Source organism: Mesoplodon mirus, assembly GCF_964341445.2.
Source record: "Mesoplodon mirus genome assembly, chromosome: 17".
Taxonomy (NCBI): Eukaryota; Metazoa; Chordata; class Mammalia; order Artiodactyla; family Ziphiidae; genus Mesoplodon; species Mesoplodon mirus.
The window spans coordinates 66,437,383-66,454,164 of NC_138993.1; the positions used below are offsets into that span (position 1 = coordinate 66,437,383).

The 16,782-nt window shown below is 39.2% G+C and overlaps 1 protein-coding gene across 1 annotated transcript in view; it reads left to right on the forward strand.

The window, feature by feature from the left end:
* IPO5 (importin 5) overlaps positions 1-15,617 on the forward strand; it is a 40,501-nt gene extending 24,884 nt beyond the window's left edge. The window contains exons 12-26 of the mRNA XM_082601991.1: positions 44-133; positions 218-391; positions 2,137-2,355; positions 3,439-3,522; positions 4,937-5,069; positions 5,158-5,279; positions 6,963-7,059; positions 8,245-8,417; positions 9,917-10,028; positions 10,114-10,169; positions 11,211-11,333; positions 12,392-12,611; positions 13,198-13,426; positions 14,759-14,900; positions 15,471-15,617. Of these exons, the coding sequence (XP_082458117.1) occupies positions 44-133; positions 218-391; positions 2,137-2,355; positions 3,439-3,522; positions 4,937-5,069; positions 5,158-5,279; positions 6,963-7,059; positions 8,245-8,417; positions 9,917-10,028; positions 10,114-10,169; positions 11,211-11,333; positions 12,392-12,611; positions 13,198-13,426; positions 14,759-14,900; positions 15,471-15,557 (2,061 nt within the window). The 3' untranslated portion in view covers positions 15,558-15,617. The remainder of the gene's footprint in view (positions 1-43; positions 134-217; positions 392-2,136; positions 2,356-3,438; positions 3,523-4,936; positions 5,070-5,157; positions 5,280-6,962; positions 7,060-8,244; positions 8,418-9,916; positions 10,029-10,113; positions 10,170-11,210; positions 11,334-12,391; positions 12,612-13,197; positions 13,427-14,758; positions 14,901-15,470) is intronic.
* Positions 15,618-16,782: the final 1,165 nt, after the last annotated feature.

Sequence of the window (16,782 nt, forward strand, 5' to 3'; positions counted from 1 at the left end):
TGGGACCCCGTTGCCTTTACTGATACAAAGGCACCCATTCCAGCATCCCAGAGTGAGGTATGCAGCCTGTAATGCCGTGGGACAGATGGCTACAGACTTTGCGCCTGGCTTCCAAAAGAAATTCCATGAGAAGGTAAGTAATGAGTCTGCAGACGCTCAAACTCTAAGAAGAGGGATGGCGTTTGAAAATGTCTGTGTGCGTGACTTCACTTCACAGGTGATTGCAGCTCTGCTGCAGACCATGGAAGACCAGGGCAATCAGCGTGTGCAGGCCCATGCCGCTGCCGCTCTCATTAACTTCACCGAAGACTGTCCCAAGTCACTACTTATTCCATATTTAGATAATTTGGTGAAACATCTGCATTCCATCATGGTCCTTAAACTTCAAGAGGTAAGTTTCGAGATCTTTAAGCTCCCTATTTATAAAGATTAATTTAATTTGATAGGTGAGACCTGGAGAAAGAGGGACTTTTCAGAATGGCCATAAAGAATAGAAAGTTAGGAGGAAGACATTCCAGGCTGTTCTAGGTAGTATAATTCAGGCTTGACCAGAGAATGGGCCGCTCAATATTCGACTTGGGAAAGATATGGACTAAAGGTTAGGTAAAAGCAGCATGTGAATTGCCTGGAAAACAAGCCAGAGTTATTTTTGAACTCTGTAAATTATTTATGTAAATTTGGAATTACATAAATTAATTGCTGCAAGAAACCATGAAAACGTGATTATAGGAAATTAGCACAGTAGCAACATGAGGCATAAACATAAATGGGGAAGATTTAAGGCAAGACCATCATACGATTATTGTTCAGCGAGTTTGGATGGTAATAGTGGAAATTGGAAGGAAGAGTGATTCTGAAAGATGCTTCTCAAGAAGCGTTAGCAGTTTCTGCCAGTTTGAATTTAAAAAGATGAAAGAGAAAGAAGCAAAAAGTGTTGACCACTCTCCTAACCTGGGTGAGAGAAATACAGAACATGTAAAAAAGAATATCCTTTTTGTTTTAAATATGTTGAATTCTTAAAATAAGGCCTGGCCATCCAAATAGAAGACAGTTTATAGTTTCAGCTTAAGTAAGAGGCAACCTAAAAACAAGTGAATGATGTCAGTGTAGCATCATGAGAGAGAGAAGATTCAGGTAAGAAAGGCAAAGATTGAAGCCCAGTTTGTTGTCAAATATAATGAAAATAAACTTCTACTCTAAAGTGAAATGAATAAAAAGGACATGCAAAATAAAAGCCGTTTAACTATTGTATTCAGCAGACATAAAGTTACTGTCAAATCGCTATATTGATACTCAGTTTCTATGCTTTAGTTCATGATGAACTGGTAACAGTTGGTAAACCACACTGTGCCTAGCACTGGTCTAAAGGAGAACATGGGGGGAAGAGAGGAAATAATGTCTCAGAAGGCAAAGAAGGGAGTTTAAAGCAAAAGATGGGTGCTCAGTGTCCAGTGACGGCAAACTAAGAACATGATATAGGAACGTGTGTATCTGAAAACAGACAGAGGTAGGCAAGTTGAAGGCAGATCGGTTAGGTTAGTTAAATCAGGAATTGATGGATCAGATGTGACATTACTAGTAGATTTGGGTAAAGGGCTGAAGTGCGAAGGGTGCCTCTGTATAATACCCCTTCCCCTCATGGGTCCAGTATGTGAGATACAGACTGAAGGAGGGAGTTGCTAAGATGGGCTGGGGAGGAGGGTAAAGTATGTGAGCAAGAGCAGTGCAAAGAGAGAGTAGCCAAGGAAGAAAGACATTCCAGTGAGATCAGAGGCCAGTCATGACATTAAACACAGAGCAGATGGTGAGATACAAAAGAAGGGAGTAAGCTGACCTTTAAAAGGTGTGTTGGGGCTTGTGGTACAAGGAGAAAGAGCTCTGCCGAGAATGGCTGTGGTTGACAAGCGGCGTGAGGAGCATCTGGAGCAGTCCAGGAGCACTGTGTTAAGGAGAGAACATCACACATAAATATAAGGAGTTCAGCGCCGTTCTTACATTTGCTGTAAGACCTACAATCTCCAGTGTGGCTGCCAGAGGGTGGGCTCAGCTTGTGGTTTCAGAAAAGCCCTCGGGAACTTTCAGGGAGTGTTTCTTCCATGTTCTCATTTGTGTGATTGTTGTGTGTCTTCCTTCTAGTTGATTCAGAAAGGCACCAAGTTAGTTTTGGAACAAGTTGTGACGTCTATCGCATCAGTTGCAGATACTGCAGAAGAAAAATTTGTCCCTTACTATGACTTATTTATGCCATCACTGAAGCACATTGTTGAGAATGCAGTTCAAAAGGAACTCAGACTTCTCAGAGGAAAAACTATTGAATGCATCAGCCTCATTGGTCTGGCTGTTGGGAAGGAAAAAGTACGTGATTTGTAGTACGTCAAATTTTTTGTTTGAATTTGGCTACGGAGGCATTGAGGGTACCAGAGGGTTTTTTCCTTCTGATAAATGGTTTTCTGGATACTTGTTTTTTTCCATCATCTTACTCTCATATTAACTTTAATTTTATATATAAATAAATCGTTGCCTTCATTTTTTCATCGCTAATATTAAGGTTTCTTATTAACTCAGTTATGCTCATGAAACCTTCTCTTATGGGTACAGTCTGTCTCCATGGAGGCTTGTGGAATTCAAGACCCATATGTTTAGTTTCACCCACTTGAACATGTGCTTGGGAACATTCCAGTTGCTTTTCTGTTAATCCAAAAAGCATTGAGTGTCCCTAGAGAAATTTATATGCATATAATTCTTCAGAAAATAATTAGCAAGGACGATGGGCCAGTGTGTTTTTCTTCCTGGCTGACGTCTCAGACCTGTCAAAGCTGATTCAGAACAAGCTCCTCTGTCATCAGCCCCTCGGGTTCTGATTCTCAGAGCTTTCAATATAGAACCTTTCTGTCTGATTTCCTCCAAAACCAGCATTATTATCTTATAAACTGTTTTCTGGGAGACACTGAGAAACTAACCAATAAAACATTTTTATGTTCTGTTCTATGCATTTTGGCTTTCAAACTATTTTTGAAACAGTTTATAGAATGGAGATTGCCAGAACTACGCAGAGAGTTAAATGAAAATCATATAGTTCTATGGAGCAACCCAAAATTGTCTTTCTGGATTTGGATTCTCTTTTTACTGCTGGAAATACATAAGCCGTGGACCAAGACTTGATGCCACTAGAACTGTCTTTATACTGCAATTCATTTTGACCTTCACTGGAAAACGTATTTTTCTAGAAAAAGCACTAAGTCCACTGCAATATAGATGAACATTTTTCTATATAGTACTTTTATCTGAGGGGTTATAACCCGTGTGGGAAATGTAATAGATTTGGGGGGAAAGTTTTATTATTACACGAGAAACCAAAATTGGGTAGCAGTGGTGCCTCTCTGATGCGATATACATGAGTAATACTAGTGTCTTTTTTCCCCAAATATTTCCTTCCAGTTCATGCAAGATGCATCAGATGTGATGCAGCTGTTATTGAAGACGCAGACAGACTTCAATGATATGGAAGATGATGACCCTCAGGTAAAGCAGCCTTCACATGCGCTTGCATCCTTTTGGTCGATAGCTCAGGGTTAAATGTATTAAAAAAAGAAATCGAGTAATAGGTTTTTTGCGATAATATCAACCCGTGGTTTCAGAGACATTCTTCACTGGTTTTCCTTCTACTTGGCACACCATTTTTTCCTCGGTCCATTCCAGGCTGCTCTTCTTCTGACTAGTTTTTGGTTCCGTTGGGGTTCTGTCGTGCCAGGCTCTCTTACCTCTTCACTCTCCTTGAGCAGTGTCATCCATAGGCACGGCTTCCGTTTTCCTTCATATGGTTGTGACTTCAGGTCTGTCGCTCAATTCAGGGTTCATTTGTCCAGCCCCTTAGTAGACATCACCATGTGGATGTCTCCTGGCCCTTTGCATGCCAGATGACTTCCCTCCCCTGTCAAAAGCAAAAGAAATACAGAAACCCAGCAGTTTTAGAGCATGTCATCCTCTTTTCTCTGCCTGTGAACAAGCCCTCGTTGAGCTTAGAAAGAACCCTCCCCACTCAGCCTGGCTAACTTCTGCGTGTAGTTCACGGCTGGTACCAGTCTCAGTGGTGGGTACTGAGGACCCTGTAGTAAGAACGTCGTGAATGTCTGTCACGATCTTAATGGTAGTCACAGTGCTTACTGTACCATGAGCATTCAATCAGTCATCGTTGGCTTAAACTTTAACTTTACACAGCCACTCTGTAATAGTTTTCCATACTTAAAAATGCTTTTTCCAAACACTTAAAAATTTGTTTTGTTTTGTTTTCTAAATTAGTGGGGAGTGCGTTTGCACATGCAGGCATGTGAAATAGACAAATATATAGATGGATGCTGGAGGGTAAAAATCACTTTTGGGTCCATGGGGATGAATTAGAACCAGATTCTCTGTAGGTAGATTAAGTCTTTGTAAACACAGTAGTAGTAGAAGAGGTGTCTTAAATGTGGACAACCCCTTACACAGAAAACTTAAACAGCTAGGAGAAAGGGGTATTTAGTGTTTAATGAATGGAACTTTAGGCAGTAGGCAAAGTCAGGTAAGTTCCTGCCTTCAAGAAAATTAGTGCTTAGGGGTTGATATGTTTAAGTGGGCTTTGTTAAATGATTCAGACGCTGTTAGAGGAAACTATATATTTTGAAATATGTAGTTTCTTGAAAGTAGGGAAAGATAAGACAGGGTCCTGGGCTCTTTTGCCTCCGCTGTTGTCTGTATCCTAGTGTAGAAGTTCACAGTGGTTTTCCATGGTTTCTGAACATTTTAAGTATGTGACCTTAGAAAATGCACTTATTGCTTAAAGAGCCACGAATGTAAAAACACCGTTTCCGTGAAACGGGGAAGGGGCTTTCTTTATGTCTTATTTATCCATTTTTTATTAAAAATCAGTTTTAATTTAATTTTAAATTTTTCTCCCCAGATCTCTTACATGATCTCAGCATGGGCCAGAATGTGCAAAATCCTTGGAAAAGAATTTCAGCAGTACCTTCCAGTGGTTATGGGACCTTTAATGAAGACAGCTTCAATTAAGCCTGAAGTAGCCCTTTTAGATAGTAGGTGTTTTCATGAGGACATGGCAGTTGTAGAATTTCTCTTTGTTATCATTTTTTAACATGAATTTGCTTGCTTCTTTGTTAATAGCCCAAGACATGGAGAACATGAGCGATGATGATGGTTGGGAATTTGTGAACCTTGGAGATCAGCAAAGTTTTGGTATTAAAACTGCAGGACTGGAAGAAAAGTCAACTGCTTGTCAGATGCTGGTAATTATAATGTTTACTGAACTTTGTTTTACAATTTCTCATAATGAATACATATAATGTATATGTATATATTTCATTACATATATACTTATGTATATTATATGTATGTATTTCATAGGAGTGCTTTTCACGGATGCTGAAGAAGTTATTTTGAAGGGCCAGGAATATATTCTTTAATAAATAAAATATAGAAACCTTTAGACCCAACATTTCCACTTAATGGATTTCCATCCTAAAGAAATGTGGATAAAACCTTTCATTACCAGTGCTGTTTTTAACAACAACAAGAACAAAAATGAATAGCCCAAATAACTATTGTTAGGAAGATGACCAGTAATTACTGTGCCTTGGAGTATTACACAGCCATTACAAAGCTACCTGAGGGGGAAGGATTTTTGCCTGTTTTGTGTTTAGTGTATAGTACGTGGCTAAGGAATATTGTTGAATGAACAGAAATCTGCTCACAGTATTAAAGATGAAGTTGGTATGATTTCATTGTATTTAAAAAATAGACATGGTAGGAAAATCAAAATGTTTACGGTGATTATTTCTTGTGGTATTATGGGGTCTATGTATGTTCTCTTTGAGTTTCCTTTTTTAAACCTTCACGAGCATGTGTTGTAGACAGCGAGAGTTTTTGTTTTTGTTTTTTTACAGATAGAGTTAAAAGATTTTGGTAACATTGTAAATCAACTAAACTTCAATAAAAAAGTATTTTAAAAAGAGATTATGGTGTATTACAAATCTAGCAGTTAAGTAAGCCTAAATAAAAGTTAATGGCTTAAATTTTATTTTGTATTAGTAAAGTATTGTGTTTTCTAATTCAGTTAAACATATTTCTTGAACTTATCCTTATCCGTACTTAATTACCTATAATTTATAAACAATTCGGATTTTCTGTAGTATCGCTCAACTTGAGAACAAATATAAATGTAACATCTTCTACAAAATTACCAGCTCTTTTCATGTAGTGAAAGAGAATAAAGAAACAATTATTTTAAGAACAATTTTTTCTGTTTCACTGTTGAAATGATTCTTTTAAAATTCAGAATAGGGCCTCCCTGGTGGCGCAGTGGTTGAGAGTCCGCCTGCCGATGCAGGGGATACGGGTTCGTGCCCCGGTCTGGGAGGATCCCATATGCCGCGGAGCGGCTGGGCCCGTGAGCCATGGCCGCTGAGCCTGCGCGTCCGGAGCCTGTGCTCCGCAGCGGGAGAGGCCACAGCAGTGAGAGGCCCGCGTACGGAAAAAAAAAAAAAAAAAACAACAATAAAATTCAGAATAGCATAAGCCTGTTTGCTGCAGATTTACAGAAGTGATGTGCTGTGATTACATTTTCAGTTGTTTTTAATTTTAGGTTGCCTTAATTAAGTGGCCTCTTTTGTTTGAAGTATTTTCAGAGTGCTGAAACTTTTGCTAAATTCTCCCCCCCACAAGATAAGATATGAAGTATTCCCCCCTTCAAATGACAATATATACTACAGTCGCTTCATGGTCCTTTCCCATTTTACAATTCCCTTTAGTTAAAAGACTAATTTCACAGTCCTGCATACAGCTCTAAATGTAGTTAGCTCTAGTTAGGATATAACATTCTGTGGTCCTCATGGTTTTGCAGTTTGTTAATAAATATTAATACATCAGAATTAACATGGGTCTTGTTTTCTCTTCAAATACTTTGGTTTCAGGTTTGCTATGCTAAGGAATTAAAAGAAGGCTTTGTGGAGTACACGGAACAGGTTGTGAAACTCATGGTGCCTCTACTGAAATTTTATTTCCATGATGATATCCTATAACTTTTGAACAGAAGGCATTTCTAGATTGACTTAAATTGTAGGCTGTTGAAGTATTAGACTTTGTGCTAACTGAAGTAAGCATACATCTCCAGTATTCTGTTTGCACTGAGAGTGGTTTCAGGTTATAAACTTGGTTCCTTGCAAGTGCCTTTGTTTCACTTGTGCCAAAAACATGAAAAAGAAAATGTCAGCTATCCTCTAGTTGACAGTTCTCTGTGGAGCACTGAAGAGCTTTAAGGTTTGTTATTTTATTAGCAAATGTTTATGGTTGTGTATAATTGCTGCTTTTCCCAAATATCTTTTGGTGATGTTAAGCAAGACCTTTTAACACGTTAGAGACCATCTTATAGTACTTAACTTTCTGTATAGCTCGTTTCAAATGTGGATAATACCTCTGGAGAGAAATGTCTCATAGTAAATCTGTGTGAAACAGTTTTCCCCCTCAATGTAATTGTAGTTGTAATTAACATATATAGGTAGGTTTTTATGCCATTTCGTGCACGCACACACACTTTCGTAAATGGGTTAAAAAAAAATGACAGCCCAATGGAATGGTAGAGCCTGGACCCAAACCCAGATCTGTCTGGCTCCAGAGCCACTTGGTTGTAGTTCTTCATGCAGTATCCTGCAGCGGCATCCTTTACAGAAGATGGCTTTTGCCCAGCAAACTTCCCATAATGCCTGAAGACAGAGCAGAAGTATTTTTAAGAGGAAGTCCCAATACCTTATTTTAGAAATTGTGTTAGATAGGGAGAGGTGTACCTCATCTTTATCGAAAACTGAAGAGGCTGATTCAGGAAGAGATCCTCAGTAGTTTTCTTTAGTAAAGTCATTGCTTCAGTTGCATTTGTTAGAAACATGCATTACCTCAAATGTGGGGATAGGTACATTCTGAGACATACTGTGAGAGTCCCAGGTCCTCCCTCGGTCATTTTTACGTTGAGGGGTTACATTTGAGCCTTCATTCCTGTTATATTGTAGGTGACGGAAAAGACAGGAGGTATGTCTTGGGGACAGGGGGACTTCTGTTTTTATGCACAGGTTGTATTCAACACAAGCTCTTGGAGAGTGGTCTTGGATAAACAGAAGTTGCCTAGCGCTCCACGATCCTCAGGGTAGTGAGTGCACTAAGTGTGACCTAAGGACAGTGGGTACGTTTCCTTAACGATAGGACGTGTTCGCGTGGCAGCAGCAGAATCCATGCCTCTTCTCCTGGACTGTGCAAGAGTCCGCGGTCCTGAGTACCTCACACACATGTGGCACTTCATGTGTGAGGCTCTAATCAAGGCCATGGGCACAGAACCAGATTCAGATGTGCTCTCAGAAATAATGCACTCTTTTGCAAAGGTAAGTAGTTTTCTCTTCAGAAATACGTATAAGATTGTGTGTTCATTTATTAGTCTTGCTAAATACATGGGGGGATGTTTTTTTATGCTGTAACAGAAAATTTTCTTCTTCTATCAAAAACGTTTAATATTGGGGCTTCCCTGGTGGCGCAGTGGTTGAGAGTCCGCCTGCCGATGCGGGGGACGCGGGTTCGTGCCCCGGTCCGGGAGGATCCCACGTGCCGCGGAGCGGCTGGGCCCGTGAGCCATGGCTGCTGAGCCTGCGCGTCCGGAGCCTGTGCTCCGCAACGGGAGAGGCCACAACAGTGAGAGGCCCACATACCACCAAAAAAAAAAATGTTTAATATTTTGGTGCTTTCACTCTTTTTGTTTTTCCTTCAAGAGTAGCTCTTCTTGTATTCTGGTCTTCATTAGTTTCCATCATCATTACCTGTTAATCCAACTACAGAAACTTGGCTGTCATCATCCAAGCCATGTCTAGTTTTTGTCCTGTTCTCTCTCCCCTAAATTCCCTTCTGTTTTTTGCCGTATCTCTTCTTTTTGCTATTGAAATAGCCTCACCTGGTCTATTCCAGAAGCCATTCCTTCTTTTCCTCATCGTTCATTTGCCTTTCCTCAAGCATTAACTTGCTCTTTGAGTCACTCTCCTTCCCATATTCTTGGTCATTTCCATTGCTCACAGCTCCATAGCTTGCTCCACAGTTTGGTTTAAAAATTCTTTATTTGTCCCCATTTACACTCCTGAAGTTCAAATTTTATTTTTCCAAAGACCGCATGCTTCCATGTCTTTGCCTGTATCATTTCCTCCGCCTGTAATGCAAGCATAGCCTTTCTCCAGCACCATCTTTGTACAGAGTATGCATGTAGTAACTGAGCTCCTTAGAAGCTGGTCTTTTCCATCTTTGAATCCGCAGCATCCACCATAATTCCTGGCACTTAAGACGTGCTCAGGACATGTTTAAAGGAAAAATATTTTAAAATTTTTTCTCTTTAAAATACTGGCATCGTAGCAAATACAAACCAAGTGGATTTACTCATTTAATCATTAATCTTCCAGGGTACTGAGTTATGTTAATTTTTCTCACACCTCCGTCTGATTTTTTTTTTTTTTTTTTGGCTGCTTTGGGTCATCGTTGCTGCGCACAGGCTTTCTCTAGTTGCGGCAAGTGGGGGCTACTCTTCGTTGCGGTGCGCGGGCTTCTCATTGCGGTGGCTTCTCTTGTTGCGGAGCACGTGCTCTAGGCGCACGGGCTTCAGTAGCTGTGGCTTGTGGGCTCTAGAGCGCAGGCTCAGTAGTTGTGGTGCACGGGCTTAGTTACTCCGCAGCATGTGGGATCTTCCTGGACCAGGGCTCGAACCCGGTCCCCTGTATTGGCAGGTGGTTCTTAACCACTGTGCCACCAGGGAAGTCCCTCCATCTGATTCTTAATGGAGTTTAACTTTTGACTCCAAAAACACTTAAATCTTATGAGTTGCTTGCTTTCCTCAACCTCGTTTTAGTGCATTGAAGTCATGGGAGATGGATGCCTTAATAATGAACACTTTGAAGAGTTGGGAGGTATATTGAAAGCTAAACTTGAAGAACATTTTAAAAATCAAGAATTGCGGCAAGGTAAGTTTTCCACGCTTTTATTTCTGAATGTAATCCTTGACCATTTTGGCGACCATTTAAAGACATTTATTTGGGTGTGTTTTAGTTAAAAGACAAGATGAAGACTATGATGAACAGGTGGAAGAATCACTACAAGATGAGGTAAATTATTCCATTTAGAACTTAATTTACACGACCATTTGCATCTGGAAGATAATGCTTAAGTTTCTGATTCATCTGACTTCTCATAAGATGTACTTCTTATTAATCTTTAGTAGAAAAATCTGACATGTATTTCATTTATTAATCTAGAGAATAAGTAATTTGAAATTAGCTGATTTGTGTTTTGGATGCTTTGTGTGCATTTTGTTGCAATGACCTCACATATGAAAGCACTTTGGAGTTCACCTCGTGTTTTCTTCTACACTCTCACAACAATCTTGTATATTTGGTGGTGCTTTCACCATTTTAAAGATGAGTGAACTCAAACTCAGATGTTGAATGACTTCTACAGCCACACTGTTGACAATCTCATGCTTAAGGCCAGATCTTTCTATAACGCCAGCTGTCTTTCCACTGGACCACAGAATTGTGCAAATTTCCCCATAAATAATACGCATGCAGTGGTTGACATAATTCTTCACATTGTTACTCCGTTCTCTCACCATCAAACCACTTGATGCCATCAAACATATTTCAGCTGTGTGTTTAGGGTCTGTCTTGGGGCCATCTGGTGGACCGGTGCTGACATGTGCAAGTCATCCCAGTCCTCTGCAGGGTGCTCACACGCCGACACACACGTTGTTCCCAGGGATGTAAATAACTGACCCCGCATCTCCCCACCATCCTGCTGCAAAACCAGAAACATTCTTGCAGAAAACAAAAAAATAGTAAAGTAAAATCACTTTTGTTTCAGATCTTTGAGATTTGGGTTAATTTTTCAACTGTATATTTTAAATATATTCCAAGAAAAGTATTTGGAATAAGTGCAAGACTTACCACACTCCTTCCTTTCTTTCCATAGCCAGACAAGAGACATCACTGGGGCAACCTCAGTCTCTTGACTCTTGCTATGCCCTTAAGAAAGTGAAGAGAGATTTAATTTTGTACTTTTCTTATGTTTGTTATAATAAATGTTACTGTTAATAATAGCAGGGATACTTTTTAAATACATACGGGTTTGTATGTGTTTGTTTTTTTTAGGATGATAATGATGTTTATATTCTGACCAAAGTGTCAGACATTTTACACTCAATATTCAGTAGCTACAAGGAAAAAGTGTTACCATGGTTTGAACAGCTGCTTCCGTTAATTGTCAACCTAATTGTAAGTGTTACCTCTTTTTGACAATTATTTTAGATAGTTGACCTGGAAATCTTTCCTTACGCATTTGAAAACTTACACTTTCAAGTCAGAATGGATCGTAGAAATCATGGTTTCCACTGTACCTTTTTAATTTACCAAGTTTATTGCATTGCCCTGGATATTTTCTCCTTCAGTATATGCTTGAAGTTTACTAATTAGGTTTTCCATAGTTCAACTAATTTATAATACAGTCTGAAGGCATAGAACTGATTTTTTTAATTTCAGATTATCTATACCCTGCTAAATTAACAAATGGAAACAAAATGGTTGCAGGTTTTTGTTTTTGTTTTTCAGTAGACACTAGAAAATTCCATTTTCATCCTTACTATGTTCCACCAGCAATCATAGATTCTGGATGATAGCCTTATATATTCAATTTTTACAATGTATTATAAATTATAAGCAGTCATCAGATATTTATGGTTCTTTCTGGCTTTCAATTATGTGTTTTATGATATTTAGTACTGCAGTATCTTTTAAACGATTTAGGCACATGTGACATCCTGTTGAAGCAGTACTATAAAGTTAAATCTTTGCAGCTTTTACTATTGTTGTGTTTTTTAAATATAGCATCGCCTTTATCTTTTTTGTAAAGTAAATGTATATACGTAGCTGCTGCTGTCAGTTCTTCCTGATACTGGGTAATGTCAGGTGGTGGAATTCTCTAACAAATCACCCAAGTCTTTTAAACCTATACTTTATTAAATCTGTGTAGTACTTTGAGGGCTGTTATTCACAAGAACTGATTGTTACTATGTTGTTTTTCATTACCTATATCAGGAATATGCATGTCAGATGACAGCCTATAGTAAATAAGTGTTTCTTTACAGTCTTTTGTTGTTGTTCCATTAGTTCATGTCTTTTATTAACTAATACACAGTGACTTGCCTTCTGGTTTGTTGAAACAATAGGTCAGACAACACTTGCCACAGTAATGTCTGTCAAAGTGGCTGGCCGTAAAAACTCCAGCACCACACTCATCTGAATAGTCAAAGCTTAAAAGAGTATCTCTTTTGTAGTGTCTGCATAGACCGTGGCCAGATAGACAGTGGGGCTTGTGCATCTTTGATGATGTCATAGAACACTGTAGCCCAGCCTCATTTAAATATGCAGAATATTTCATAAGGCCAATGCTCCAGTACACCTGTGACGGCAGCCCAGAAGTCAGGCAAGCAGCTGCGTATGGCCTGGGGGTCATGGCACAGTACGGCGGAGACAACTATCGTCCTTTTTGTACAGGTACTTTTGTTTGTTATGTTATGTGCGTCTCATCCCGGGCATCCCTGTTATCCCTGCCTTGCTTCACCCCCGCACACCGCCCGCCCCGGCAAGCATACACTGCTTCATTCTCTTTTCCTTTTTCAAACACCTTACTGTAGCACTTAGGAGTTTACCGCCCTCGTGCTCGTAGAAATGGAAGTGAAATCTGAGTGGGACCACAGCCTCCTCACCTGAGTCCCAGGGTACAGTCCACTTGGGGCTTGGAGGGCATACTTTTAAAACATGCTGGCGTCCCTGTATGTTCAGCACGGGAGTATAGCTGGGCGGCTTTCAGAAGCTGCGGTACACCGAGGTGATCAGGGGTGTGAATCCGGAGGCTGCTACGTCCTGGGCCGAGAGATTAGTGGAGTGCAGGTGCTCCTGAGCACGCCAGGGCAACCCCCCTTTCCCCGTGCCTGGTTCTGTAGTCACAAAAACAAACATTTCTTGCACTTGAACATTGCCTCACTATAATTCATACCTGGACCAGAGATAAGAAATATTTATGGGCATTTGCATGAAAATGTGAGACTTTAAATGACTTTTTTTCAAATGCTTATTTTAGAAGCACTCCCACTACTGGTAAGAGTTATTCAGTCTGCTGATTCTAAGACCAAAGAAAATATCAATGCTACAGAGAACTGCATCTCGGCAGTAGGGAAAATTATGAAGTTCAAGCCTGATTGTGTGAACGTTGAAGAAGTCCTCCCACATTGGCTGTCTTGGCTTCCATTACATGAGGATAAAGAAGAAGCTGTTCAGACTTTCAGTTATCTTTGCGACCTGATTGAAAGGTGAGGAACGGGACAGGTAGGGCTTATTTCCTTCCCTTCACGTAACACAGTGCTTCCTGTGCACAGCTTCCAGGTGTATAGGTTATAATAGTGCTGCCTTTATAAATCAGGTTAAGAAGCCGCGTCACAGTTAAGAGTGCCGTATAAGCACATCTAATTTTGAGTTACTCTTTATGGAACTCAGTTCAACAGATCATTATAGAATGTGATGTTCAAGGAAGGTTCTGTTCTGTCTCCCGCCCCACTCATTCATTCATCCATTCACTCACTAGCTTTACTGAGGTATAATTGACATACCAGTCATTAGTAGAATGGGGTCAAAGAACATTGTTAGTACTATTATTTGACCCTCTGAAATACTAGCGTTTTCCTTTGGATTAAAAAATCAGTGGTATAAGGGAAATATACCAGACGGGCAGTCAGGATCTGGCCCCAGGCCTCTGTCATTCATAGTGTTATTTTGTGCCTGTGAGTATAGCTAAGAATTGCAACCACCTTGGAGGTTATAGAAGCTATCAAGTCAAAGGCGTGTTCATTGGTGGTCTGTTTTTCTAAGTCCAGGTTCCCCTAGGTACTGGATCTGGGCTCTGGCACTATTAATTATTCCTTTTAGTTCATAAATAAATCCAAGGGCTACAACCACTCATCCCCTGGAGTTTGTAGAAACAGGCCAATGGCTATATTCCTTCATGCCTGTCTAAGTTCTCGTTCATACAAATACTGGGAGACTTCACAGGGAGGACAGTATCACTAAGGAACGCAGTAGCCGTCCTGGAGACCCCTTACCTGTGCCTGCCTCTGCAGTGACCAGTCCTCCATCACGCTGTTTAATCATCTCCCTTGGACGTGACTACTCTGGAATTTTCTTAATGAAAAAGACTGGAATTCTAATTAGATTCACTGTTAGGTTTCTTTCCATTAAACTTGACTGCAGCTTATTTCCCGGCTTACATTTAGAATGCCTGTATTATCTTTTTGAACTTCAGATTTATTTTAGAAACCATTTTGCAGTGTCTAAATAAAATTTGTGTTAAGGAACTGTTCTTAGTAACATCTTGGGGTTTTTTTTAACATATATATATATATATATGTGTATATATATATATGTATAAAATTTACATGGGAAGAAACTGAAAAGCTAATAAGTAAAATTAGCTGATTTTCCTCCTACTGAATTTAAAAGGCAGTTGATTTTAGTGAGTGCATAATCATTGTATAAAGACCTAATAACAAAATTCAGTGTTGGAGGAAAGGTGTAGAAAAGTATGAGCGCTTCAGTGATTTCCTATTATAATTTTCATTTACAGTGGTTTTCTTCTCTTTCTTTTTCAGTAATCACCCAATCGTTCTTGGCCCTAACAATACCAATCTGCCCAAAATATTCAGTATAATTGCAGAAGGAGAAATGCATGAGGCAATTAAACATGAAGATCCCTGTGCCAAACGTCTGGCTAATGTAGTTCGCCAAGTACAGGTAAGCTGGTTTGGTTAAACTGGGGAAGAAGAACTAAAAAATTACTTGGTTTTGGCTTTTTTTTCATATTCTTCTCTATTAGAGGAAGGAAATAGAAATCCAACTAGCTAAGGAAATTTCATGTTTATATTCTCTTGTCATCAAGCCTCAAATGGATTATACTTATTATAATCTACCCATATATTCTCATTATTTATTTAAACTAAAACTTGTATCTTAAGTCTGAGACTAGCACATACTCATTATGTAGAAGTTTTTCTGCATATCTGTGAAGAAAAAAAGATGAGATTTTAATAGTAATAAAACTGTCAGCTACCAATGACTTTTCCTACCTAAATTCATGTGTATAGATTACTTGAACATGTCACCTAAAGTGTAGCTTTATCAATGCAAAAATGAGAAAACTTACTGTAAATGAAATAAACTTTGTAGAAATGAAAAGATTTCTTGCTTTTACAATAATGTTCAGGTATTTTGGCATTATTTCAGTCTACCTAATGCTGATGATTGAAATACTTCCCAGTGACCATTTTCGCCGAATCTAAATGTGTGACGATGTTCTTTCCCTAGACTTCTGGAGGACTGTGGACTGAATGCATAGCGCAGCTCAGTCCCGAGCAGCAGGCAGCCATACAGGAGCTCCTGAACTCTGCCTGAAGGGCCTTAATTATCACCACCAGAAAACTAACTCCAAATAAACGTTTACCCTTTTGTTTAGGTTTCCTTGTTTTGTTTTTGAGCAAAAGAGAACGGTAGAGTTGTGTGTGGGCCATTCTTCTGCAAAGGCACAACAGCAGGAAGAGAAGCCCTGGGTTTCGGGATGGTGTTTAAGTGGATTTCTCCCACACCACTGAGGAAGTCCCATGAGCCCTGCAGTAGCACTGAAGAGTATTTTTCTATTGGTAGAACCCACCCATGTGAAGGTGAAAGGGAAATTAAGTTTTCTCACTAGATACAAGGAGATTTAAGACAAAACAGCTTTAAGATCAGTTCCTCAGCGTTAGATGTGTGTTAAAACAAGTTGCTGTACACCTAGTGTTAATTCTGTTCATTGGAGTGTGAGTCTCTGTACGGTAGAAAGAAGCCTTTTACCCAGCAAACTAGCAGATCCAAAAATTGAAAAAAAGCTGAAGACAAAAACAACAAGCATGAAGATGTTATTTTATGTCACTTGCGATTCTTTTCCCCAAAAGGCTTATGCAGTGACTCAGTTTGGAAAGCTTTTCAGCTTCCAGCCCTTGAATGTGAAGTGTCGTTGGCATGTCTGGCAGTAGTCTCATTCACTCCTCAATAAACAACGTTGAAATACGAAAGAAGTTTGTGTAAAAATTTAGTACTGTCTGGCTTTGATTCATTTAATGTTTTTAATATAAGAATAATCTAGTATTTTTTAAAGTAATAAGGATGGCTCTGAATTTTGTTTCCCCCTGATATTTTCCTCGTGCAATTCAAAGTTAAAAGCATCTAGTTTTTACCATCTTCCACTTTAATTTAAGCTAAGTTATGATACACCTACTCTGTTCACAATTGGTGTGCAAACTTCAGTCGTTTTAAAGCTAGCATTGTTCCTGTTAGAAAAAAAAGATTTGGCTTAGTATTTTTATTGCAAATTGTAATTGCTATGGAGCCACACGCAACTTTTAAACTTTTAATTTTATGATAAGTATTATGGCTAAAATTATTTACTGATAAATTCAGTAAGATGTGTGAATGTGTTTTTCTTTATGTATTAACCTCATAGCAGTAAATGACTTGCTGTTGTTTCTTTAAATAATTTTTCTAAGAGGTCTTATTAGATTTCTGTTGAAACTCCAGTGTTAACATTTTTATAGTTTGTACTGAATTTAACCGTGATACAAAAATGAATTTTATGCCTAGATCA